Source organism: Neophocaena asiaeorientalis, unplaced genomic scaffold (genome assembly GCF_003031525.2).
Source record: "Neophocaena asiaeorientalis asiaeorientalis breed wild unplaced genomic scaffold, Neophocaena_asiaeorientalis_V1.1 scaffold162, whole genome shotgun sequence".
Classification (NCBI taxonomy): domain Eukaryota; kingdom Metazoa; phylum Chordata; class Mammalia; order Artiodactyla; family Phocoenidae; genus Neophocaena; species Neophocaena asiaeorientalis.
The window spans coordinates 675,295-701,992 of NW_020172637.1; the positions used below are offsets into that span (position 1 = coordinate 675,295).

Genomic DNA, 26,698 nt, shown 5'->3' on the forward strand with positions numbered 1-26,698 from the left:
CTATTACATATCCTTGATGGGGCTGTGACTTGACATAACCTTTCTGGGAGAAAATATATTTAAGAATGTAAAATATGCAAATTCTTTGATCCAGCAATCCCACTCACATAAATATCTACCCCCAAAATAAACACCTAAATGCCAAAAGATATACCCACATTTATGTTTGTTGAATAATTGTCAATTATAACAGCAGACAGGGAAGATATTAATTAAATTATGACAAACATAAAATTGGGTACTATGTTGCACTACAATTGATGACATATACTTTTATTGTGGTGATGTGAAAAAATATAATAGATATTGCTAAATAAAAAGAATCAGGATATAGAATTACATGAGTGGTATTGCATGATATAAAGATCTTACAAATATATAATCGTGTAGAAAGGGAGCATATTTATCAAAATGTTTACAGTGATTATCTCTGGGGCTTGAGGTTGTTTTTCACTTACTATGTTGTTCTTTCCTAATATGTTGGATTATTTTTCCCACTGAAAATGAGTTGTTTTTCCAAAATAAGAAGCTATACATCTCATATCTGTGAAAATCAACCTACGATGATTTTGAATACTAGAGTTTGTTCACAAAGTCTGATTCCTCTTCCTCCTGGGCACATAGCTATATTGCATTTGTCATCCTCCTTTGCAGTTAGGTGTGGTCATGTGACAAATTCTTTCAATAGAATTTGAGTGGAAATAATGTGTACAACTTCTGGGGAAAAACTTTTAAGACGAGGGTGTATCACCTCCAAGTTCTTTTCCCCATTCCTTCAGCTGGATATTGATGATAAAAAGCCTCTGGGGGATGAGAGAGCCACAGGACAGAAGCAGCCTGGGCCCATCACTCACCACTTGCAATACTATGTTGAAAAGAAGTAGCTAGAGTGGGCATCCTTGTTTTGTTCCTGATCTTAGAAGAAGAGGTTTCAACTTTTTTACCATTGATTGATTGTGATGTTGGCTCTGGGCTTGTTATATATGGCCTTTATTATGTGGAGGTACATTGTCTCTATACCTTCTTTGTTGAGAGATTTTTTCATAAATGGATATTGAATTTTGTCAAATGCTTTCTCTGCACCCATAGAGATGATCATATGACTTTTGTCCTTCATTTTGTTAACGTTGTGCATCACATTGACTGATTTGTGAATATTGAACCATTCTTGCATCCCTGGAATAAATCCCACTTGATCAAGGTGTATGATGTTTTTAATTGAATTCAGTTTGTTGATATTTTGATGAGAATTTTTGCATCCATGTTTATCAGTGATATTGGCCTGTATTTTTTTTTCTTGAAGCTCCTTGTCTGCTTTTCGTAGTACGCTATTTTCTATTACATTAAAATTAATTTAAAAAATCAGAACGGTCAAGTGCTATTTGCATCTCCAATAGGTATTTCCTCTCTTTTGTCACCACTTACCATACAATGCCCAGCATTTAGCAAGTTTTTAGTTATATGACAATACCAATAAAATGCTGGTCTCAGTTGAGGGCTGCTATTAAAGATGTGAGATATTTTTCAGGTGTGAGAATATACAATTGCTTTAGTGAAAAAGTAAGTCCAAACTTTAGGAAGCACAACTTAAATGTTTATTGATTTTTCAGCTGCATTTTAGCATCACTTTACTTTTTCTACATTTTAGAAAACTCCCTGCAAGACATTCTGAAAATCTCCCATGTGATAATAGATGTCATTTAACACAACTTTCTGTACCTGAGGCAGAACGTGCATCTCTATTAATGAGAAGTATTAGTTTTGAATTCCTGAAAATGCATCAAGGTTCATAAAGTACGGAAAGCAGATGTATCACTTAACCTAGACCTTGCGCAGTGGAAAGCTGGCAACATTACAGTTTTGGCATTCCATTTTGTCCAAGGTCCAGATATTATACTTTATTATACACTGTATGTTCTTGACTTCAACAAAACTAGCATGTCTGTCTTTCATTACCCAAAGAAGTGAGTCCTGGGAAGTAATGATTAGATTACTATATGTTTATTTTCAAAAGCAAATTGATCAGTGATTTACAATTTTATAATGTTTGCATTGACGGTTTTAATTTAAAAAAATTTTTAAATACCCACAAGTACACATTTAACAAGACTGCTTGTTACAAGAGCATATGGAGGTTGTGCTGATAAGTGTTTTGTAAGTTTTAACCAGCAGCAGACAAACGATGCTGCTGTTGACATAGGTATACTTGTTGCTTTTTTCATGGTGTAGTTTTACGTAAGGGAAGAAACAGGTCTTTTGGAATAAGAGTTTCTTTTTTTTCTGATAGACTCCAAAGCAACAGATAAGAATGCACCAGTAAAATTGTATCAGGCATTTCCCTAGAACTTTACAGAACACAAATATCATTATCAATTTTAATTAACAAGATAATTCAAAAGGTGCTTATTTACACTTACTAAGTAGGAAAATGGAAACGCTTTTTAAAGTCATTTTGGCATCAACATTTTATACCAGGATTAGAAACAGACCCCCAGAATTCCAACAAAGGAATCATCAGAGATCCTATCACTACTGGGAATGGGAAACACATCTCCTTTGGCACATGTCCTCTTTATTGGATTTTCATTTTTTTACAACAATTCCCTGCATGATATTTTAGTAGCTGCTGGGTTCATTTGGAAGCCTGTAAAGTAACAATGTCAATTACAGGAATTAAAATCACTCTTCCCTTGGCTCTCTTTCCTGCATGAATGAGTTTCATATGTGAATGTAATCCAGACACGGAAATGGTGGAAGCCAGAAAAAATAAGAACCACTGAGAAAGAAAAGTACTGAGAAAAAGCCAAGTCTGAAGGAGAACTGTGCTTGTGATTTTGCTACAAAAATATTTACTGGAACATTTGGACAATTGTCAAAATATATATATATATATTTACCTTTGGGGTCCCAGTAGACATTGACTGATGTCAATGTCAGATTACCTAAGGTTTTCCTTTTAACTGTAGCAACAGACACTACTCCTAGGCAAGGTTTTTAACCTGTACTTGTGCATGAACATCTTTGGTGAAGTTCTCAGAATAATATTGTAAATGAATAATATAAATAATATACTAGATTTCTATTGCTGCCATAACTACTTACCACAGACTTAGTGGCTTAAACATCACAAATTTATTATCCAACAGTTCTGAAGATCAGAAGCCTGATAGAAGTCTTACTGGGCTAAAATTAAGGTGCTGACAGGGCTGTGTTCCTCTTTGGAGTATCTAGGGCAGAATCTGTTTCATAGCCTCCAGTTCCTAGAGGCCATCCACATTCCTTGATCTTTCATGCGTATGTTTCTTACCACCCTGATGAGCTTGGATCTCTATAAATAAAGTAATACACATCTCTGTTCCTCAGTGGAGCTTTGAGAGCTTTTAACATTAGTAATGGGTGAATATGTATGAAGTGATTGACCAGTTAATCAATTAATGATTCACACTGTATTTACATACATATTTAAGTGAAAATGACAAATTTCAAGAATGTGCTTAGTCTTTTTGAGCTAGTCCTCAGAACAAGATCTATCATATGAAAAGATTCTTGCTCTGAAAGTTGGAGTTTCTTCTTTTTTCCTCTTTCACTAATCAGTTTTGTGATACCGATCAAGTAAATGAATCTCTCCTGGGTCTCAATTCCATCCTTAGTAAAAATGGAAGGATTGGATTAGATCACCTCTAGGGGACCTCTACCGTCTTTAAGAGTTTGTGAATCAAAGAGTTTATATCACCTTCATCAACATTATTAAAGCTTTTAACACTTCATTAGGACTGAATTCAAGTTTCTAGTATTATTGAGCTTCCTCAAGTAGTTTAAGAATTGAAATGCCGGGCTTCCCTGGTGGCGCAGTGGTTTAGAGTCCGCCTGCCAATGCGGGGGACACGGGTTCATGCCCGGTCCGCGAAGATCCCACATGCTGCAGAGCAGCTGGGCCCGTGAGCCATGGACGCTGAGCCTGTGCTCCGCAACTGGAGAGGCCACAACAGTGAGGCCCGCGTACCGAAAAAAAAAAGAATTGAAATGCCTAATACTGAGACTTTCCTGAGAAGGTGAATTTTATCGGACACATGCCTAATAAGATTCATTCCTTCTTGTCAAAAGACTCCTTTGGAGTGATATGCTAGTTCCAATTCTAGTCAAATTCTTTCATACCTAGATGAAAGAGGGATTCATTGGTGAGTTCCTTGGAAACTTTTTTATGAAAGCATTTTTGTGACCTTTTCAACAATTTTCTTATAAAAACTGTAGCATCCCAATGACTTACCTAAGCATTTGTTGATCAGATAGATGGCCATGGCAACAAAATAACCAGTAATTCTCTGAGCAGAACTTTAGTGACATTTCATGTCAATTGTTGGGACTTACAAGAGTTACACCCTTACTTTTGCCTTTTAAAGCTCTGAGTAGGGGACTTCCCTGGTGGTCCAGTGGGTAGGACTCTGCACTCCCAATGCAGGGGACCCGGGTTTGATTCAACTAAGAGTCTGCATGCTGCAACTAAGAGGTCCACATGGCACAACTAAAGATTCCACATGCTGCAACAAAGATTCCTGCATGCTGCAACTAAGACCCCATGCTGCCAAAATACATAAAGAAGTAAATAAATAAATAAACAAGATGTCTATAAAAAAAAAAAAGGCTCTGCATAGAATATTCCACCCCTTTCCCATTTCCTTCCTCCACTTTATTCTCCTCCTAGCCCTGTCCAGCCCTTTCTGCTTTACGTGATGAACCCTTCTCTCACTTTGATCTTTAGGTGCCTGAGAGATGTAAGGCATAGATAGTGTCTGGGTTAGGGCAGGGTGTTTGAAGATCATGAAGAGAGCTAGAGCTTATACAATGTTGGGATCTACAAGTAGGTACACATTCAGGTTCAGAAAGGATAAAAATACAAATATTTCAGTTCGAATTACCTATTCCATCTATAAGAGATTGCTGTCTCTCTCACTGGGGCCATGTGACTATACTCATCCTGTTATGCAGTTTCTCCTTAGGATGAATAAGGCTATTTTGCTGTAACTGAAAAAAGTTATCATGTGCTTTCCTATAATTTTTTTTCCTCAGATGCTTCCCTGTTATCTTAATTACCCACCTTATATTCTCTGTTGGAATAAGGTACAACTCAATGTCACCAGCTCAATGAAATGTCTGCTCCAGCTCCCACAGTTTGGAAAAAACAATTAAGTTCAATAGCAATTCATGAATGTTTTCTTTCTGGAACTTTAAACTATGCTTCCAATTATGTTTATTTGTGTATATCTGCTTCTCTAAGTAGATTCTGAGGTTGTGGGTAGCAGAGACTTCTAAGGAAACTTTGTGCCTCAGGTTACAAAACTCAGGACTTTGTACTTTGCAACTTCTTCTCCTTTTTTTTTTTTTTTTTTTTTTGCGGTACGCGTGCCTCTCACTGCTGTGGCGAGAGGCCACAGGCTCCGGATGTGCAGGCTCAGCGGCCATGGCTCACGGACCTAGCCGCTCCGCGGCATGTGAGATCTTCTCGGACTGGGGCACGAACCCGTGTCCCCTGCATCGGCAGGCGGACTCTCAACCACTGCGCCACCAGGGAAGACCACTTTGCAACTTCTTAAGCAAAGTTTGTTGAACTGAAGTAGATTGAAAACCTACAGTATCTGTTCATCCGCTCAAAGATCATTCATTAGAAATGTTTGGATCATCTCTTGCACTCCATTTTGAGGAGAAATAACTACCCAGTACGGTAGGAACAAAAATGCACCTCCAGTCATAGCAGATGAGGAAATTATAGTAGAAAATAAATTATGATTTTCTTTGCTTTTTGTTCCACATAATTCTAAAAATAATTTTCAAAAGGATTACTGTCATTCATGAAGCAATTTCATTCTTTTTCCAGTATTGTCTTAAGACACTGTTTATAAACATCTCCTGACTTTCTAAGTGTTTTCAACAGTCTGCCAAACAAGCAGCTTGGAAAAAATTTATTCCAAGTCACTACAGTAGAAGCTCTCAGATTAATTATATATACATATGTAATTTATATAATATAAATATAATTACATATACACAAACACAACACATTTATTTAACAGGATCTTCTATGTTCTACCTGTGACATTGAGAGTTTTCCCATAAATGGTACCAATAAATAAAGAATTAGAGAGCTTTTGTAATAGTGACTTGGAAGAAATATTTTCTATGCTGCTTGGTTGGCAGACATTTGGAAATACATAGAAAATCAGGGGATGTTTATAGACAGTATCTCAAGACAATATTACAAAAAGAATAAGTATATATATATATATACACACTCTCAGTAAGTATATATACTCATTTGTAAATAACTTAGCACACCCATGCGTTTCCTTTTAAATTCAGCATCAAAAAAACACACATATTGCTTGCAGTCTTCACACACGTAGAAATAAAACCTCCAATTTTGACAAACAGGGTCAGAAGATTATTCTCATACCATCCTATGTAGGAGTCATTACAAAAGAAGAAGAGCAAAAAAACCCACTGCAAAAAGGAAAAAAGATACATTGGTTTTACTCAGGGTCATAGACCAATTTTAAGGGTCATATTTTCTTATTGTTCCATCAATTAATAAGATGGCTATTAAAGTCCCCAATTATAATTCTGAATTTTTCTATTTCTCCTTGAAATTATACTAGTTTTTGCTTCATGTATTTTGAAGCTCTGTTAGTAAGTACATATACCTTTAGGATTGTTATACCCTCTCGATTAACTGACCACTTTTTCATTATGAAATGACTCTCTTTGTCCCTGGTAATATTCTTTGTCAGATTTTTGCTCACTGGCAATCTTTGCATTGGCAGTAGAAAATTCCCTGCCCAAAGGAACAACAATTATTTTGCTGTCTTGGTCCTTGGTTTCAACTTTGTTCAAAAGTATTTATTTACTGAATTCTTGGCATATTAATATAAGATATTCAGGGGATATTTATTCATTAAATAGGATGGATGTCAGAATTTAACTTTTGAAAACATGGTATAATGTGTCTAGTTCAAATGAAGACTGATTCAAGGACCACTGACCTAACCTCAAAATTTGCCTACAGAAATCTATGGAGTAGTCAGAGACTTAAGGAATCTTAGATCTTTAAAGGACATTAGATATCTAAACCAAGCTGCTTATGTTATATGTGGGATGACTAATGCTCAGAGGAAGGTCAGGGAGGGTAAATTTTCTCTAGTCAATGGGCAGAAAAGATTACAGCAACAAGGGTACTGGAACCACGGTTTCCTGACTCAGAATAGAACACTTTGCATTATATCACCCTGTGCCCGTGGTTTTATAATCTTCACACCTTTTCTTCAGTTGCTTATCTTTGGAGCAGTGGGTAGAATAAAGTAGTATATACTGAGAAAAAAAAATCAAATGAGTTCTGACTTCTCTCAAAATGTTCAGGTCTCAGTGGCAACTTCTAAAATTTTAAACTTTTATTTGCCCATTCATCTGTAAAAACAATCTTTCAGTTACAATTTCCTCAGACACCACAATTATTTCCAATTTTCACTGTGGCCTGAGTATTTTTTTCCCCCTATTTTTAAGACAGAGGTTTTTTTGTCAAGTAACTCCAATGGGCTTAAACATGTTAATTTCTGCTAGAGTACAGATAGACTGAGAACTATAAGCTGCCAGCAGGGAACACGTATGTTGTTACAAAGATGTTATTAGTATACATGATAAGAATGTTCTGAGCATATCTAAGTCACTGTTATCCTTCATGTTTTCAACAGATAAAGAACCATGTATTTGAATTAGTAATCAAGACTTACTGGGTGGTATAGATGGATTCTACCAATATTCCAATATTCTGATATTGTGGAATGAGGGTTTTTTAGATAGCAATGATTAACAAATGATTTCAGAACTTTTGGATGTAATTATCCTTATAAATTTATCTTACGCTTCAATATTTGAGAACTTTGAACACAATTTTTGAGGTTTCTGAACACAATTAACATTTATTTTATGAGTTCAGTATAATATCTTTATTCTTCCACCCATTCGTCTATTAATTTTGCCAGTTAGGGATACTTAATATGCAACAGACATCATGTGAAATACTAGGGACTCACAGATGTATAAATAGCTCTCACCATACTTAGCATCTAATGATCTATCTATCTATATATATTTAACTTACCTGATATATAAGGTGAAGATGTAAATAGTAATTTTGCCAAGTTATGGTTGTTAGAGGGGTATTATTAGTTTTATATAAAATAGTATAGGGACTTCCTTGGTGGTGCAGTGGTTAAGAATCCACCTGCCAATTTAGGGAACACGGGTTCGATCCCTGGTCCAGGAAGATCCCACATGCCACGGAGCAACTAAGCCCGTGTGCCACAACTACTGAGCATGTGCTCTAGGGTCTGCAACTACTGAGCCTGCGTGCTGCAACTACTGAAGCCTGTGCGTCCTAGAGCCCGTGTTCCGCAACAAGAGAAGCCACCGCAATGAGAAGCCCGCGCACCACAACAAAGAGTAGACCCTGCTCGCTGCAACTAGAGAAAGCCCGCACGCAGCAACGAAGACCCAACGCAGCCAAAAAAAAAGTATAAAAGCACAGCACAATAGACAAATCTAAATTCTTCTTCTTTCTCAAGGGACTTTGAATGGCTCCTGTATCACAACACAAAATAACACAGCTGAGGGGTTAAAAGGCAAAACCAACTTGATGGTTTACCAATATAAAGCAAGCAACCAATATGTTAGGAGCATATCTGAGGCGATCAAAGCCTTAAACTGTGAGAAATTTAGGTTGGAAGTCCAAGATCAAGGTGCCAACAGGGTGGGGTTCTGGTGAGTTCATTTTTTCTGGCTTGTAGGTGGCCGCCTTCTCATTGTGCCCTCGCGTGACCATGGAGAGAACTCTGGCGTCTCTTATTTCCAATAACACCAGCCCTATGGACTTAGGGTCCCACCCTTATGACCTCATTTAACCTTAACTATCTCCCCAAAGGCCCTATATCCAAATATAGTCACATTGGGAGGTAGGGCTTCAACCTGTGAAGTTTCGGGGGGAGACTATTTAGTCCATAACATCTTCCCACATATGCAATCTCACATTTATAATTCTTGGTCTTGATAAGCCATCTGCCACAGCAACACTAAATTCCTCAAATTCCCTGAATTTCTAACATTTTTTTCTCCATGTTTTTGATCACGTTTTATTTTTGCTAAGTTCTCCCTGCTTCTCTCTCTGGCAAACCTGTAGGTCGATCTCTTTTCCCAGGCCTTCCCTGACTTTCTGCAGGAAGAATGACTGTGTCTCCTACATAACCTCTCATACGGTACAGCACTATCACGTTAAACTTTAATTTATGGTCGATGCTCAATACATATTCATATTTTTCAACAAATGGATGATACTAACATTTTTACAAAATCTCCCAATATTGCTCACTATGAAGATAGTTCTCCAGGAAGTTATATTCATGGATTATTGTTATGCAATCATTTCTTTTCCCCGCAATTTTAAGGGATATCTAAAGTTAAGGGATAGGTGTTCTTGTCTCATACTTTTGGGCAAAAATTTAATTTAAAGAAATAACTAATTATAAACATTACTGTTATTTTGAAGTCCTGTGACAGCTACGTAATTAGGAAGAACAGTTATGTTGTTTAAAATAAAGAGAAAAAGACAGGTGTGTCTGGGAAACCCAGGACTCCCTAGTGATGTGGAACTCTCTCCAGGTGACATATTAATCCATTGCACCAGTCATTCAAATCTGCCTATTTTCTCTCTGGACACAAACTCCATTTGCTATCAGGCCATGGCTCCAGCGTGTGTGATCATGCCCTGTATTCACTGCCTAGCACCCACAGTTAATTGGAACATATTGTCCAGATAACAAAAAAAATCTAGTTGCTACACGTCCCACTAATAAAAGGAATTGTCCAGTGACCTTGATAACATCTCATTGTCATAATAATTTAACCGATCCTTTACCTACATGGATGATAATATTATTGCCTGAAATAGGCAGCCTGAGCTTAGAAAATTTCAATATTAGCTGTGTAGCCTCGGGCAAATTTATTACCCTGTGGTTGTCTCATCTGTAAACAGGGACCAATGGTAGGACCCACCTCTCAGGATCGCTGGCAAGATTAAATGAATACATGTAAAATACTCAGAATAGTGCCTGACATTTAGTAAACACTCAAATGTTAGTTATTATATTTACTATTATTAAAGTATCACTTAGTTGAAATCAGTCCTACTTAAGCATACTCCATTAAATGAGCTTTTAGTCTCAGAATCCCACATGGACATCAAAGATTACAACCAACCAAGTGACCATACTTCCATATGAGGGGTGCCTTAAAATTCTGTGATCTCTTGAAAATAGAACTTTTCTACTGGTGGAGGTTTATGTACTGTCCAAACTAGATGATCTGATCCAATTGCTTTGGAACATAAAATGAGTAAAGTTAAAAAAAAAATGGGGATGGGTAGAGAAAGCCGTGCAGATCACCAAAAACATTCAACCCTGAGTCAGTTATTGTTGTTTTCAAGTTGAAGATAATTGTAACAATGCTATTAGGATTTAAGTTTCTTTAGAAAGGACAGTATATAACCATTTCTTAACCCATACACAGTGACGTCACATTTCTAGAAGTACAAGTTATATATAAATAAATTCTATGAATACTAGGATGTTAATTTTCAAGACGTGTAACTGGGGTCTTTTTCATGGGTGTAATCTTGAAGCCTGCAAACTTCCTTGACCATAACCTTGGGAACTGTTCTTGGCTTCTAGGTCCAGTTCAGCAGGGATTTGATGAGATGTCTGTGACAATCACAGTAGACAGAACTTATCTTTTCTTCTTCCTCCTCCTGTCTCTATTGACAAAACGATATTATCAAATAGTTTTACTGGGATGCTCACAAGAACTTGGGAACACTGTACTTCAGCCTAAATGTCAGCAGAATTCCGTGACTTTCCCCACTGCAATTAATGACTACTTGCTCCTTCTAAGCGTTCAAGTTAAATTTGGGGAGTCAACCTTCACTCCTTCTATGCTCATACCTCAGATCCGCTTTATCAGAAATACTGTGGCTCTACAGAAACCCATTACACTGTATAACCTCCACTTCTACTCCTGATCTAAGCCATCATAACACTGCACCTTGAATTGTTGCAATACTCAAAAATTTTTAACTCCTCTCCTAGCTTCCACCCTTGCCCACCTTATGGTCTTGTCTCAACACAGTAGCCAATATGATCCTTTTAAAAGTTGTGGCTACTCTTTTGTTCAAAACCTTTGAGTGGCTCCCTATCTTGCTCAGAGGAAAAGCTTAGTGTTTTACAAAAAGCCTGTGTAATCCTGAGCTTCTCGCTCCTTCACCAGCGTCCCTCACTTATCCTCTCTTCCCTCCTCTGTCGACCTCCCTCTGCCACGAATACTCTTCCTCCCTTTCCCTTTTCACTCATCTGTCACCTCAGTGAGGCTTATCCCATCCTATTTAAACGTGCACAGGCCCACACACACCCAGGCATTTCCTATCCCATACTGTGGTTTTCTCCAGAGCATTTATCACTGTCTAATACAGAAGTTCCTGAAGTGTGATTCCCATCCCATGTGACACTGATGCTGGGCGTCCAGGCACACTTCAGGCGAATCTTCCTCCCAGACTCTCAATCTTTCCGACGGGAGTAGGGCTAAACCACTGACTTGAGGGACCACCAGATTACAAGAAGTGTTTTGTAAAGTGTTTCTTAAATCTCAGAAGGCTAGGCCCCACCCTTGGAATTTCTGATTGGGTAGGACTTGGGTAGGGTCTGAGATTTACATTTCTAACAATTACATGTTCAAAACCACCGGTTGAATAGAATATATGATATACTTTTTATTAAGTTTGTCCGTTTCCTTCCCATTAGAATAAAACTCTATGAGGCAGGGATTTCTTTTTCTTGTTTTCTGCTGTTTCCTCATGCAAAGGACAATACCAGGCACATAGTAGCTGCTCAATAAATACATGTTGACTGACCAAATGAAAACTATTTACCCTAGTGTTACACCAGAAAATTTCTAACTTTCTCCTGTCAGATTTTATATGCAGAAGCACAAAGCTAAAAAATCTTTATAGTTCAATCCCTTCATGCAAGAAAGCATTTTAAAGTAATGGGCCACAAAACAACTGGGATTTCTGCTACATCACAGCTCACTTCTCAGTGGACTCCATGGTTTCCACAGCATCTTCTCCCTTCCATGTGCTCTCCCAACTGGGAGCAACAGGTAGGGTGTGAAATGAGAGGTGACAGTTTTCTTCCTAGTGGCCAGACATGTTAGGATTTGAATTAAAATTTGCTGAACTGTATTTTACATTTATCTTTTATAACATGAAATATCACCCTAGTCATTTTTCTATTTCAATAAACTTCTATAGAACTATATCAGAGTCCTGGAATTTCAGATGCAAATGTTGAACCCTGCAAATGTTTTAAGAATTCAGCTGTGAAAGATATGAAAATGTTTTTCAGGAGGCATGTTTTTGGGGGGCTTGTTTTTGCAATAATTTAGAACAGTTTATTCTGTCAATATTCATTCTATCGAACTCTATATAAATAACATTACACTTATGCAAAGAAAAATAGAAAGACATAAGAGATTATGAGATAATGATTCATTTTCTTTCAAACAGACTGTCAGAACAGGGGTCAGCAAACTTTTCCTTAAAGGGCCAAGTAGTACATATTTTAGACTTGCAGGCCATATAATTCTGCCATCGTGGAAAGCAACCAAACACAAAACATAAATAAATGGCTATTATTTGGTTTCAATAAAACTTTATTTACACAAATGGCCAGCCCATGGACCATAGTTTGCTGACCCCTATGTTAAAAGATTCCCAATATTAGTGGAATGAATGAAATGGACCAGATAATTTCAGGTAAATCTGCCAAATTTCTCTCTTTATATTCTTATAATTAAAAATAATGACTTTAGAAAAGTGACAATTTTAGCATGCAAAACAGACTTTTGGCTCTGTGATAAACTGAATTAGTTAAAAGAATCCTTGTATTTATTTTTTAAACAGCACAAATGCAGGTGACATAGGAAGTCCATAATTGCCACGTAACTTATAAACTTAACAACTGAGAGTCTATGTTTTTATAATCTTCTGCATCATTCATAACTATTCACTCTATGGAATCCATTCCATAGCAGCAGAGGAGAACCTTAACTCAAAGCACCAAGTGTCCAGGCATTATTACAAATGTCTTGTTTTCATTCTCTAACACATGCAGTCAAACTGCCTAGGAAGCAAATACCAATTCACCTTAAGCGTCAATGAATAAGGAAAAACAGTTAAGCAACCAACATTACTCTTACGTCTAAAACTGATTCTACCTCTTTACCTTATTACATTTCCTTCCATGAACATTTTAACTTTTAATGTAGCTATATTTAATATGAATATAAATTGAAATTTGAACATAATCTCTTTCAGATTCAACAGTTTAGGATGTTCGTATCTGTTTCAGAAGTCCTGAGGAAAACAAAAACATTTCTAGAATATTCTGGCAATCTTTATTGAAAGTTAAATTTAGAATTTTATAGCAAAGTAATATGGTCTGTTTGTCCAAATTATAGATTAAAAAATTCCTTAATTTACGTAGATTAAGCTACAAAGCTAATTCCCAATACATCTTATAGAAGTGTGTTCTCATTTTTTGAACAAGCAGGGTTCAAATGGGCATTTTTAGGACCTTGCTCACACCAGCCCTATACACCCAGAGACTACTGAATCCACTAAATGGACAATGAAAACTGGTTGAGGCTGCTGATGAATGCTTCAACAGGAATCTGATACACAGACACAGATTCCATTGTTATAGTCAATGGAACTGAAGTCTTCCTTAAAATATGCTCCTGATAGGCTGAAGATAGAGTAGTGGACTGTTAGTTCTTTAAGCCAAAAATGCATGGATGTTGTACAAAGGCTTCATTCTCTGCCTGTAGTCAGTAACTTGAGGGCCTTCTGTAGATTCTGCACTGCAGTGCTGACATCTTCATACTGCAAAGCACTGCCAGCATATTTGCAGTATTTCTGAGCTCTAGCAAAGTCCTCTGGTGTTAGTCGGATATCTCCTAAGAGAAATACAGAATAATTAAGATATTTATAAAGAATATAGGAAGCGTTCTTTTAGGCTAGGTAAATGCTTATATTCAAGATTACAGAAAATGTTTAAGGTTATATTAAAAACTGAAGGTTGTTTCCCCAATCCCCAGTTGTATTTGAACAGCTTCTTTATGCTTTAAACTTTTAAATTACTAATATAAACCACACAGATGTCAATACATAACAACTTATATGAGCAAGATTTTCCTACCAGAAGTCGTAAACTGGAAGCCTTTATATTTTGGCAAATTAACTGCAAAAAAAATTATATTCTGTATAAAACAAGGAAAATTGCTTTGGTGTGTATGTTAGAATTGCTGAGACTCTCTTCATGGAACAATAAATACACACAGACTAAACCATTCAACCCTCATTTGAACTAGAATATAAATATAACTCAAAAAAAATTAAATAACAAACTTTATGTTAAAAAATTACATAAGTCATCTAACTTTTTTTAAGCAAGAAAATAGTTTGCATTTTTGTGCTGTCCATATACAAAACTCTAAGGTTTAACTAAGACATATCATTACACTACACAATTTTTAAACATGTAAACAACCCTTACCAATTATTTGTCTAAAATTTTTTCCAGCAAGTTTTCTAGTTACACTATGATTGATATGGATGAGCCCAACTAAATAATTTGGGTAAAAAAAACACACTGAAAACATTTCATTTATTCTAAGATTTGAATATACTTGAATATATATTTCTAAAGGTGAAATTAAAACTGACTTTGTGTCTTATCTTTGGAAATAAATACAATTTTCTTTAGAAATTTTTATGAGGACTCTAAGGAGAACTGGTCAGAAGGCTGGGGGCATACAATATAACAAAAAGATAATAAATTTCGATTCTGTTTCTAAATGAACATTATTTTGATCCTGTTTATAAGCTTATAGTTATAAATATAATTACTTTTTTTAGTTGCTTTTAATTTTGCCAGATAGTACAGCATTAAATGAAAACTTTGACATTCCCTAGGCAAGGACTTCAAAGTATTTAGCAATTCCAGGTACTCTGATACTAAATTCTTATCCAAATTATTATTTTCTAAAAATTTTCAAAAAAGAATACTGAAACAATGTATCCTAAAGTTTCTAGCCCAGTGTAAGTGCTGAATAACTTCAACAAAGGAATATAAAAAAGCTGTCTGTACTTTAAATTCTTTCCCACATTTTAAAAGGAATAAAAGTTCACATAGAATTAAACATTAATTAAATTTCAGATTTTAAGATAATGCACTTATATATCTACATATAGTAACTAGCCCAGTGTGTTACACATACAAAGCCTTCAAATATTTGTTGAATTAGTATTATTAAAGCTTATATTAAGAGTTGGTCCTTACTGTTGTGAATCAGAGATTACACATTCCAATTTTAACAGAACTTATTTTAATTTCCCTGAATTCTGGTCTTGCCTAAACGTAAGAAATACAAATGAATAAACTAGTAAAATGTAATTATATATTTAAAAAACAAAAAACAGTTTCTCCACAGTTCTATTTTTAGTATTTTAGTGACTTGGCATTTGTTACCCATTAAACCTAAAAAAACAACTGTCCTGCAGTTCTTTTGACAATTTAGTCAGGCACACTTCTTATTTTTTTTTACTGAAAGATTCATCAATGTTTTTTCAAAGTATATTGAGAGGCTCTAATCACCTAGATGTATACTATTATCTAGGTGAGTGAGACATATTATCTAGGTGAGTGAGACATCTATGAAAATTAAGTTTACCTTAATACTACTCATTTTGTGCTTTAAGAGTCTATTCTTCTATCTCCAGGCAATGTTTAAATATGTAAGACATCTATCCAGAATTTACTGGACTTGCTGGAGGAAAGCCCTAATGCTCAGGACTAATTTTATTTTTTACAGCATCAGCTTTAACACTGTTTTGCTGACATATCACTTATTTATTAATAAGATAAAAATGTGTATAGTAGTAAGAACTCCATTACTATTTTAGTTTTTATAAACTAATCTACTAGTGATAAAACTATTTAAAAACACAAATATTGCATTTTTTTATGGTATAACAATTTCAATATTTATAAAATGAATATCTTAGAAAACTATAATTACAGATACATAATATATAGCTTACAGCATGTATGACAAATTATGTAACTATCTTATAAAATGTAATAACTAGATGATAAGAACCAACTTAGATTTAGATGCAAAATGTAATTTACAAATTTATATAGATGTTAAGATTTATTTTTACCAATTAAATATATAAATATTTATAAGTAAATATATATTTATGTAGAATATATAAAAATATTCTATATAAATATATAATATATATATATAAATATATAAAGAACTTAAAAAGCCATGTCAAATAGCTACTTTTGCTATTTTGTAATATTTCAAGCTTTCTTTCCTTTAAAAATATTATCTATAAGTCATTAATAATAAAACACATGAATTAAAATTCTAAATTAAATAAAATCTGCTTCCTAGTTAGGATTCTTTTAAATTAGCATTTAAAAACTAAATAAAGTAAAAAAGACATAACAAAGGAAAACACATTTCAGGAAGAGAACAACTGTTCAATTTCAGTTTATCTGATTTTATATTCAAAATAGTAACTATTACTTAATGCACCTAAATGAAAGCTGTTTTTTTTTTCTATCATTAAAATTTACCAGAAGCCATAATCAGAACCAGAGAGAGCACATTGTGGACCTAAAAGGTGTTTAAAGAATTAGAAAAAAGAAAGATCACATATAGCTAATCCAACCATTTAAAAAAAAAAAAAAGAATTAGAGAAGTTGTCTAATTTAATATCTCTTTTTTGAAATCTGTGCTTATAAGTTCCAGATGCCTTCAAGAAGACTGTCTTTATCACAGAGCTGCTTCTCCCCTTCATAGGGCAGGACAAGAACCGGGCAGAGGAGAGGTAGAGCCATCAGTTAAGTTCTCTATTCCGGGGGAAAGAGCCTGGGTCAGCACTGGATCAAAGGTAACATCATTTGGTATAAAGAGAAATCCCTGCATGCTCAGTTGCTAGAAGCATCTATTTCCAAGGTTGATTTATCTAACCTTGACAGAAGATGGAATACTTAATTATAAATATTTCCGAAATGGGTCTTTAGAGATTTTTTCCTACTTAACTAGAAATTCATGTGAAGGACCTTGGATAATCTGATCCTAGTGTACTCAATTATCCTCTGACTTGAATGGAAAGCATAGGCAAAATCATATGGGAATCATCTGATTCCCTGAAGTAAATCTTGGAGGTAAATATAAAGTACAGTACTGATCCCTTAAATCCAGGCATCACCAGGACACATCACTTAATAATGGCAACAGCAATAGTAATGATTAGGGGCAGAATATTATTATGTCACAAACCATGCTAAATATTTTTCATATATTCTATTTAATTTTTAAAAAACCTTTAAGAAGTAAGTTGTTATTCGCACTCTAATACTATCAGGTATATACAAGTTAAAAAAGTAAATACTGAACTTCAAATACCTACCTTCCCAATTCCATTTTCCTCTTCAGAGTGAGCCACAAATTCACTATAAAAGTGTTGAACCTTTTTTAATATGTGCACAGTATTCCATAGGACAGATGGGCCATAATTTCTCATTAATAGACATTTAAAATTGTTTTCTACTAATACAAGTGATGCTGAAATAAAATACCCATGTAAATACATTTTGTGCTCATGTCTAAATATTTCTCTTAAGATAGATTCCCAAAAGTGGAATAGCTGAGTCAAAAAAAATTTGCAATTCTGACAGTGACAGAATGCTACTGAAGAAGGCTTCACCAATTTATATTCCCACCAACAGCATACAAATCATTCCCTATGTTTATTTCTCTGGTTTTTTTCCCTATTGAGTTAAGTTTTATTTATTTATTTGCAGGAGCTCTTTATATATGCTCTGAACAGTAATTCTTTATTGTTCTAAGTATTGATTTCCTCCTGGTCTATTAGTTGCGTTTTAACAACATAATGGGGAGAGGAAATCTTTTGCTGTATGCAATTTATTACTTTTCATTAGTCTAACCTGTTAAGATACAACCAAATGAGATACAGGAATTAGGAGATAGTATCTAATATATATTTTTTCTAACATCAGTTTTGATGTTTTGTTTTTCTTGCCACACTGTTCCAAATGCCACTTTTGTCATTATTTTAATTCCCATACTGTGTGGCCTGATTTCTGGATTCTTTATTCTGTTTCACTGTTCTCTCTAGTCTGCTTCTGGTATTTTCACATCATATTTTAGGGAGAGCTTTTACAGGTACATGGGACTGTAGAGAGGAATCTGGAAACAAGTTTAACAGAGGAATATAGTATTTACTGGGCAGGTTATCTGTCTACTAATAGACATTTTCCACTATGTTCTTGGGTAATTTGCTAGTTTATTATAGTTTCTTTACTCTTCTTACCTTAGCACTATGTTCCCCCATGAAACATACACAGACTCTTTTTTTTTTTTTCTTTTTTCTTTTTTTTGCGGTACGCGAGGCTCTCACTGCTGTGGCCTCTCCCGTTGCAGAGCACAGGCTCCGGATGCGCAGGCTCAGTGGCCATGGCTCACAGGCCTAGCCGCTCCGTGGCATGTGGGATCTTCCCAGACTGGGGCACAAAGCCGTATCCCCTGCATCAGCAGGCGGACTCTCAACCACTGTGCCACCAGGGAAGCCCCATACACATACTCTTAAACTAGGCCTTTCAGGATTCAAAGGCCATTGCAGCTCTTGATTTTAGGTTTTATAACTTATCTGCTTTTAATAAAACCAGGAAAAGTAGAATAAACTTAACGTAACTCATACACTTAAATAAGTCATCTACCTTGCCCCTGCGCACTTCACTTTTGAATTATTTCTATTTTTTGTTTTCTCTAGGTTACTTCCCTAACCCCAGTTGATAAGCTTATACCACCATTTCTTGATTTATCAGTTTTTAGGCTTTATCTACTGACACTCTGCTATGAAAGGTAAATAATTTATCTCACTATCCTCTCCTGCCCTGTCTCCTTCTAAATTTATTAGTGCTTTTAAACTGCTTAGTTGCTTACTTTTGTCTTCTATTTCTCATTCCATCAACTCTAGAAAAAAATCACAACATTTCACTTCTGGACACTCATCCTAATAACAGCTTTCTTTTATTCCACCTTTCAACTTCCAGAAATATCTCTCTACCTTCACTTGTCAGTGATGATTTATATTCTGCCCTGAATAAAGTATTCTGTTTGTGATAAGCCTATGCCATTGCAAGGAGAATGTTCTTTGTGTCCAAATCAAACAAAATCCCTTTTCTTATATTTCATAATTCTATTATTGCTCAAAATCATGGCATATTTCAGTTTGCTTCTTACTTGAAACTACTTGTACAATTTAAAATGTTTTCTTGGATATTTTCGTTCTTCTTGGGAAAGGAATTCTACAGCTTCTTATCCATTTCTTTCCCATTCTACAGCTTCTTATTCTATGTATTGCATAGAATCCGCTTGATTTTTCTTAAAGGAGGGGAGCTCTGATGTTCTGTTCTAATTTTAAAGCAATTGCTTTTCAAGCCTATGGAAAAGCTGTCAATGGACTTTTTCTTTAGGTGACCTAAGATTAATTTCACCATTTCTTATATCTCATATTTCTTTTCTTGGTTATCATTCTTTTCTTGATGAAGTAACCTCTTCTGATAACTTCCTTAGAAATGGTGTATGGTAGGCAAAACTTCAGAATCCTTACGTATTTAATAATATTTATTTTGCCTTCATACCTGACAGTTTGGTTGGGTAAAGAATTCCAGGGTTCTAGTTCTAGATGGTAGACTAAGCATACATAATTGACTATTTTTCCTTCTGAAACTATATTAAAATGATAAGGTAAAACAAAAGGAAATAAAATTCTAAAACTGAAGGAAAAGCAGAGAAAAGAGTGTAAAAACTGGAAAGGATAATTGACAAGAGATTTAAAGAAACTTCTAGAAAAGTAGAAATTAAGTGAAGGTATGCTGTTAGATAAAACAGTGTCAAAAAAAATCCCAACTCAGAACATGTAATATAGGAGGCAACTGGGGAGCCTATCCAGAGAAACTTCAGAGAGGGTCTAGCTGTATGAGGAGTGGGACTGGGGGAATCTTTACTGAGTCAGTCTAAAACAATTATCTGCACTAGTTTCACATCCTTCCCCCCTCTATCAACCTCTGCATAACTGTACACCCTCAGCCTTAATGGCTTCCCATCTCTCACATGAGACCCTAGGCAAAAAAGATAGAGAATGTCTCTCTCAAATTGTGGAATTAACTTCTTGGACAGAACTAGGATGGACAAGGTATGTGTGGTACACCCTTTGCCATCCCTCTCCAAGAAAAGATCTCCTCATCCATGGCTGAGATGCAGGAGGAAGCTGAATGGCCTGTTCCCACTCACAGGGGAGAACAGAAAAATCAAGTGAGAAACAGACCTGCAGACATAGTATCGGGGGAAATTCAATAACATCTACTGAAAATAATCAATCAACATCTTCATTCTAAATATAAAAGGACTAATCTCAGCAGACACATGAAGAAAACTCTGAATAAGAATGACCAAATTAAACAAACAGAACAACCAAGTGGGGGAAAAAAAAAAAGAAGTTGAAAAGATTAAAAAAAAGAGAGAGAATGCCTTTGGATTTAGGTATTTTTGATAATAAGAAACAATCTTGGTTTACTGGAGAATCTAGTGAATAAAGGCATTCAAAGAAATGTGTTTCAAATTACCTAGACATTCAAATACACTGCACTCCTAAGATAAAAGTACAAAACAACGCCCCCAAACAGCAGAAACACTATATCTCATAAAACAGCTGACTTACCCTGGGAAACTGTATTGAAAAGTGCAGGATCAATGGCCGGAATAGTCTGTGGAGTAGGCTGGATAGTGTTACTTGCTACACCTGCAAATCAGAAAACCATAAATGGGTATAAAAGTGTTACACCTCTCAATTACATTCTAGGAAAGTGCTCAAAGGATCATGGAGGAATTTCATTACTTCACTTAATTACTTTCTTGAAACCTTAATGAACTGAAATTTGATATTTGACGGTGGAGGCTGCTATAGGAAATATGCAGAAAAATACATTTTGAGTGTTTACACACATGTATTGGCCACACATTTCTTATTATGTATTTTGCATTTTCTATCATGTCTAATACTTCAAGTTGCTTCTCAAGTAAAGCTTACCTAATATCTGTAGAAGTAACAGACTCCCTTCCTACCTTTTAATTTCTTAAATAAATAATTAATTTGGGGGATAAGGTGGGATATAATTATGATTTAGTTTAACTTATGGGATGAGTCCCATTTCATCACTATGAATGAAATTATAAATTATATATTCCAGTTTATGTTTTTAAGATAATATTTTTATGTATCTAATAAGCAATTAGTTTTGACTTCCTATTAGAACCTGTCATGACTGTCATATTCAGTGGATAACTAGCATTCTTGACTAATACTAAGTAATATACTAGAGTTGAAGATTATTAATCATCTAAAAAATTAACATAAATTGTTGAAACTTCCCAAAAGAGACTTAGGTGATTCAATTAACAAGAAAGCAAATGAAGAGGAAAAGTTGATTGCTCTTGATTAATGGACTGCCCTAAGCTAAGAGGATTCTTCTGCCCTAAGCTAAGAGGTTAAATCTGAATAGGCAATCTGTAGTAAAGGTAAGGCAGGATAGACACTAGGACAAGAAGACGGGAACAGAAGAGAGGGAGAAAACAAATTGTGAAGTTTTCAGGGTCACGGATACATAGCCAATGAGAGTTATAGAGCTATGGTTTCACAAAGGTTGACTGAAGTTCTGAAATATATTCTACAGCTATGAAGTCTTAAGTGTGAAGGATCTTCTCAATCTCTATCCAAAGGAAAAAAAATGGTTTAAATATATACTATTTTATCTCATTTAAGTTTGTCTTAGGACAAACTAGTTTCACTTTACAGGCTTGGTGCTATTAAGTCATGGAAGTCTTACTTTTTAAACTAAAAATTGAACTAACAAAAATTTTAACAGTACAAAGAGGTATGGATGAAAAGTCAAGTACAAATTTTAAATAGTACAAAAAAAAAAAAAGAGAGAGACAGAGAAAAAAAAACGGTGAAAAGCCTGCCTCTCATTCCTATTCCAGGTCACTTGAGGGCTATCACTAGTTTTAGGATACCCTTCTATGCACATACAAACGTGTGTGTCCAGGCATGTGTGTGTGTGCAAGGAAATAAATATACTTTGCTAAGAAATTTGTGTTCTAGCCTAAATCAAAACCCTCCGGACAAACTCCTTTCTCTATGGAGAATGCATTATTTGGTATGTATGTTTTGCCAGTGGTAATATGTCTGCATACTGTACTATTCTGTGCATTTTTCACTTAATATGCCTTAGCAATAATTCCAGATTAAATATGTTTAAATCTGCCTTTTTTTTTTAAGATTATTTTTTGATGTGGACCATTTTAAAATCTTTACTGAATTTGTTAAAACACTGCTTCTGTTTCATGTTTTGGTTTTTTGGCCATGAGGCATGTGGGATCTTAGCTCCCCGACCAGGGACTGAACCTTCACCCCCTGCACTGCAAGGCAAAGTCTTAACCCATGGACCGCCAGGGAAGTCCCTAATCCTCCTTGTTCTTTATAATGGCTACATAGTGTTCCATTCCATGCATGAACCACAATTTATAATGCTATCCATTACTGACGAACATTTACGTTGTTTCCAAACTTTTGTTGCTAAAGCTAATACTACATGAATATTTTTATACACTGTATACATATATATGCATGAATATATTTACAGGAAAAAATTACAGAAGTATAACTGCAAAGTCAGGAGACATACAAATTTAAACTGACCAATTCAATGTCTATCTTTTGCTTGATTTTGATAAATACTAACAAACTATATTAAACTGTAAACATATGACATAATTCTCCCCATAAAACTTGAACTTTCAAAGGCACATAATTTACATAACATATATTTTTTAAAGTTAGAATGCAAGATTTGAGAGGGCTCTTGAGACTACCTGGTGAAGTCCAGTGATAACTAGCATTCTTGACTAATACTAAGTAATATACTAGAGTTGAAGATTATTAATCATCTAAAAAATTAGATGATTAATAAATTAATAAAAAAATTAATTAATTAATTTTAAAATTAATTAATCAATTAATTAATTAATAAAAATTAATAAATTAATAAAAAATTTGAAGCAGCTGAGCATAAAAACACAGGTAGGTGACTATATATATTCTTCACACAGATCTTTAGAAAAGAGGGTAAGCTGACAACCATCTCACAATTTGGATATCAGTGCCATTCCTTACTAAGTAATTTGCGCTTCTGCCTAAACTAAAATTCTCCTAACAAACCCTTTTCTCTATGGAGAAGGCATACTTTCTTTGGTCAGCCTCCTGCATTAATTTTTAAATGCTTATTTGTACATCTCCAGATGATTAATTAAGTAGGTAATATTATTTTAAAGTTAGAATGCAAGATTTGAGAGGGCTCTTGAGACTACCTGGTGAAGTCCAGTGATAACTAGCATTCTTGACTAATACTAAGTAATATACTAGAGTTGAAGATTATTAATCATCTAAAAAATTAGATGATTAATAAATTAATTAAAAAATTAATTAATTTTAAAATTAATTAATCAATTAATTAATTAATAAAAATTAATAAATTAATAAAAAATTTGAAGCAGCTGAGCATAAAAACACAGGTAGGTGACTATATATATTCTTCACACAGATCTTTAGAAAAGAGGGTAAGCTGACAACCATCTCACAATTTGGATATCAGTGCCATTCCTTACTAAGTAATTTGCGCTTCTGCCTAAACTAAAATTCTCCTAACAAACCCTTTTCTCTATGGAGAAGGCATACTTTCTTTGGTCAGCCTCCTGCATTAATTTTTAAATGCTTATTTGTACATCTCCAGATGATTAATTAAGTAGGTAATATTATTTAACAAGAACAAAACAGAATTTACAGAGAAATAATTTACTTATGTAGTAAAATTTTACTTGAGCGATATTAAAAGAAAAACACAGGTAATCTGCATTTTATTAAGAACTCTGGTCACAGTCATTCAACCAAGACTTGAACAGACAGCACAGGCTGCTCAACACGCCTCATGCAGCAGTCAGAAGATGCTGCTTCTCATTTGTTTCCACGCCCAGGGACCAAGGCCTGTGTTCTTGGCAGCCATCATGACATGTTCCCACGGGGGCCTAGCATACAGGTTCAACTAAGTGCATAAATATCTGTTAAATCAGTAAAAATGGTTTTTAGTTTATGTTATTTATTTTTTGAAATGCCCAAATCTAGTTAATTCTCCTTCTTTCTTGATTTGGAAAGATTTCAATTGTCAATTATTGAATGGATTGCAGCCCCCTGGACTACAGTATGTTGGAATGATGTCACCATAAAAACATTCCTGGGGGAAAGCAGAACTGTGTTAGAAATTTCTTTCTTTCTACTACTTAACAAAAAGAAACGTTAACAAGTAACTTCTGGTTTATTTTTTAGCGGATGGTTGTTACACAGGCTATTTGATGAGATTAATATATATTCAAGAATTAAATGCTATATGATTTCTAATTAAGTACTAAATTGTTCTCCTGACTATGTGGTGTGGGGATTCTGAAAAGGGAGAAATGGGTGTTAGTTAGAAAACTCTAGAAGATGTTGTAAAAAGTATTAATTAAACAGAACCCTGAAGGTCAGTAGCATTTGAAGAGGCAGAGAAAGAGAAAGACATGCTAACTATGAGGAACACTGTAAGCAAATGTAAGAAGATTGGGTTAAATAAACCTCAGAATAGTCATGGAAAATAGCACTGATAGAAATGGTTAGGCCAGAATATTAACCACTTTGAAAGCTGTACAGCAGAATTCAAATGCAGTACTTCTGTCACTTAAAAGAACAACAATAAAAGAGCTAAGCTTTGGATTTACTTATGAGGTGAGCTGCATTTATAATTAAAAGGCCAGCATTAATTCTAAAATAACTCTTTTAATCTATTTAGATTTATCACTGACATCTTCAATATTTACAGACTGTGAAAAGCATGTTTCAAGAGAAAGAAAAAACCATAGGCTGTATTGCCTCTATCTGATATTACACAGTGGTAAAAGCACAAAGAGGTAAACACTTGGCTGTTCAAACAATCACTATCCCCGCCCTCCTTGCACCCTCTGCTTTTCTGTGGAAGAACTAAAAACTGTATATTAGTACATACTATTCTTTTCAGCTATCTTAAGGATTTCCCTTTGATAAAAGTGCATCCTGGACCTTTATATGAGAGAAAGTAAATCATTCTTAAAGTGAGTAAAAGGGGAAACATCTGCTATATTTATAAACTAAAAATGTTATTTCACTTTCTATTAGGCAACTGTGAACTATTTTTTTTTTACTGTTTTAAATATAATAGAAAAAAAAATCTGCCAGCAAAGAGGAGATTCCCATATCTCAAGCCAACCTTAAGAGGAAAAATATTATGAGAAATGTAGGTTTTGATTTGATAGAACTTTAGTTCCTTGGAAGGGAAACAGAAGGGAGGTGCCAAAAACATGAAATCCAAAAGACTTGGATTCAAATTCTAGTACTGTTACTAATTAGGTATGTTTCTATGTGTATTTTTTTTGGATAACTGCTTAATTTCTTTAGTTTGTAAAGTAGGGATAGCAATATCTAATATAGCTCTGTTAGAATAAGTTTATGAAATAGCTATGATAATTATTTAAATGCTAAGTCTATAAGAATGTACACCTGATGCCCTAAAGCAGTTCCAAGGTTTTTAGTTTTATGTCTCACTCTGAAGAACATAAGAGAGTGAAAAAAAAAAAAAATAAGGCTCATGCCAGATTTAAATGGATCAAAATGAACTGTTCATGCCAGAAAACTTCCTAACAAATAGAAGACTACCTCCTGATATCTATCTTCATGTGTGGATATTCTGAGCAGGAGTCTATTAGCTTGAACATATGAAACTACTAATATTTTATCACTTTTGTTGTACAAAAAGACACTTTGTTTGGTTCAATCTATTACAACCCTCCTACTACAAGCATATTTTCCCTCTCATATATACACACAGTATGCCTACATATAAAATATATGTATATGGGCCTATACCACAACTCTGCCCTAAGATACACTGTCTGAGCAATACCCCTTAGGTAATCTTTTTGTAAGGTCAATGTCCTACCCCAACAGTGACACTTTTCTTGATTCACAAAATAATTTTAAGTGTTCATTAACTTCCTATTAAATACCCTTTCTTTGGCACAGAAATAGGAAGGAACATTAAAAAAAAGGAAGCACAACTAAGGCATGTACCAGGCACCTGTGGAGGACCACGGACACCTAAGGGGACAGCAGGAACCCCCAGCGACCGGGTAGGACGTGGGGCGTGGGGGGAGTGAAGGGGGAGGAGAAGTGGAGGCGGGACGGGACTGGCGTCCCTGAGGGGCGGTTGAGGGAGGGGAAGGGATCCCACGCCCGAAGGGGGAAACTGGGGCACCATTGGGA

The 26,698-nt window shown here is 35.0% G+C and overlaps 1 protein-coding gene across 1 annotated transcript in view; it reads right to left on the bottom strand.

Moving 5' to 3' along the window:
• Window positions 1-12,988: 12,988 nt before the first annotated feature.
• Window positions 12,989-26,698, bottom strand: part of VTA1 (vesicle trafficking 1) — a 65,983-nt gene continuing 52,273 nt past the window's right edge. Inside the window, exons 7-8 of the mRNA XM_024739412.1 lie at window positions 20,978-21,058; window positions 12,989-14,106 (exon numbers count right to left, since the gene is read on the bottom strand). Of these exons, the coding sequence (XP_024595180.1) occupies window positions 13,961-14,106; window positions 20,978-21,058 (227 nt within the window). The 3' untranslated portion in view covers window positions 12,989-13,960. The remainder of the gene's footprint in view (window positions 14,107-20,977; window positions 21,059-26,698) is intronic.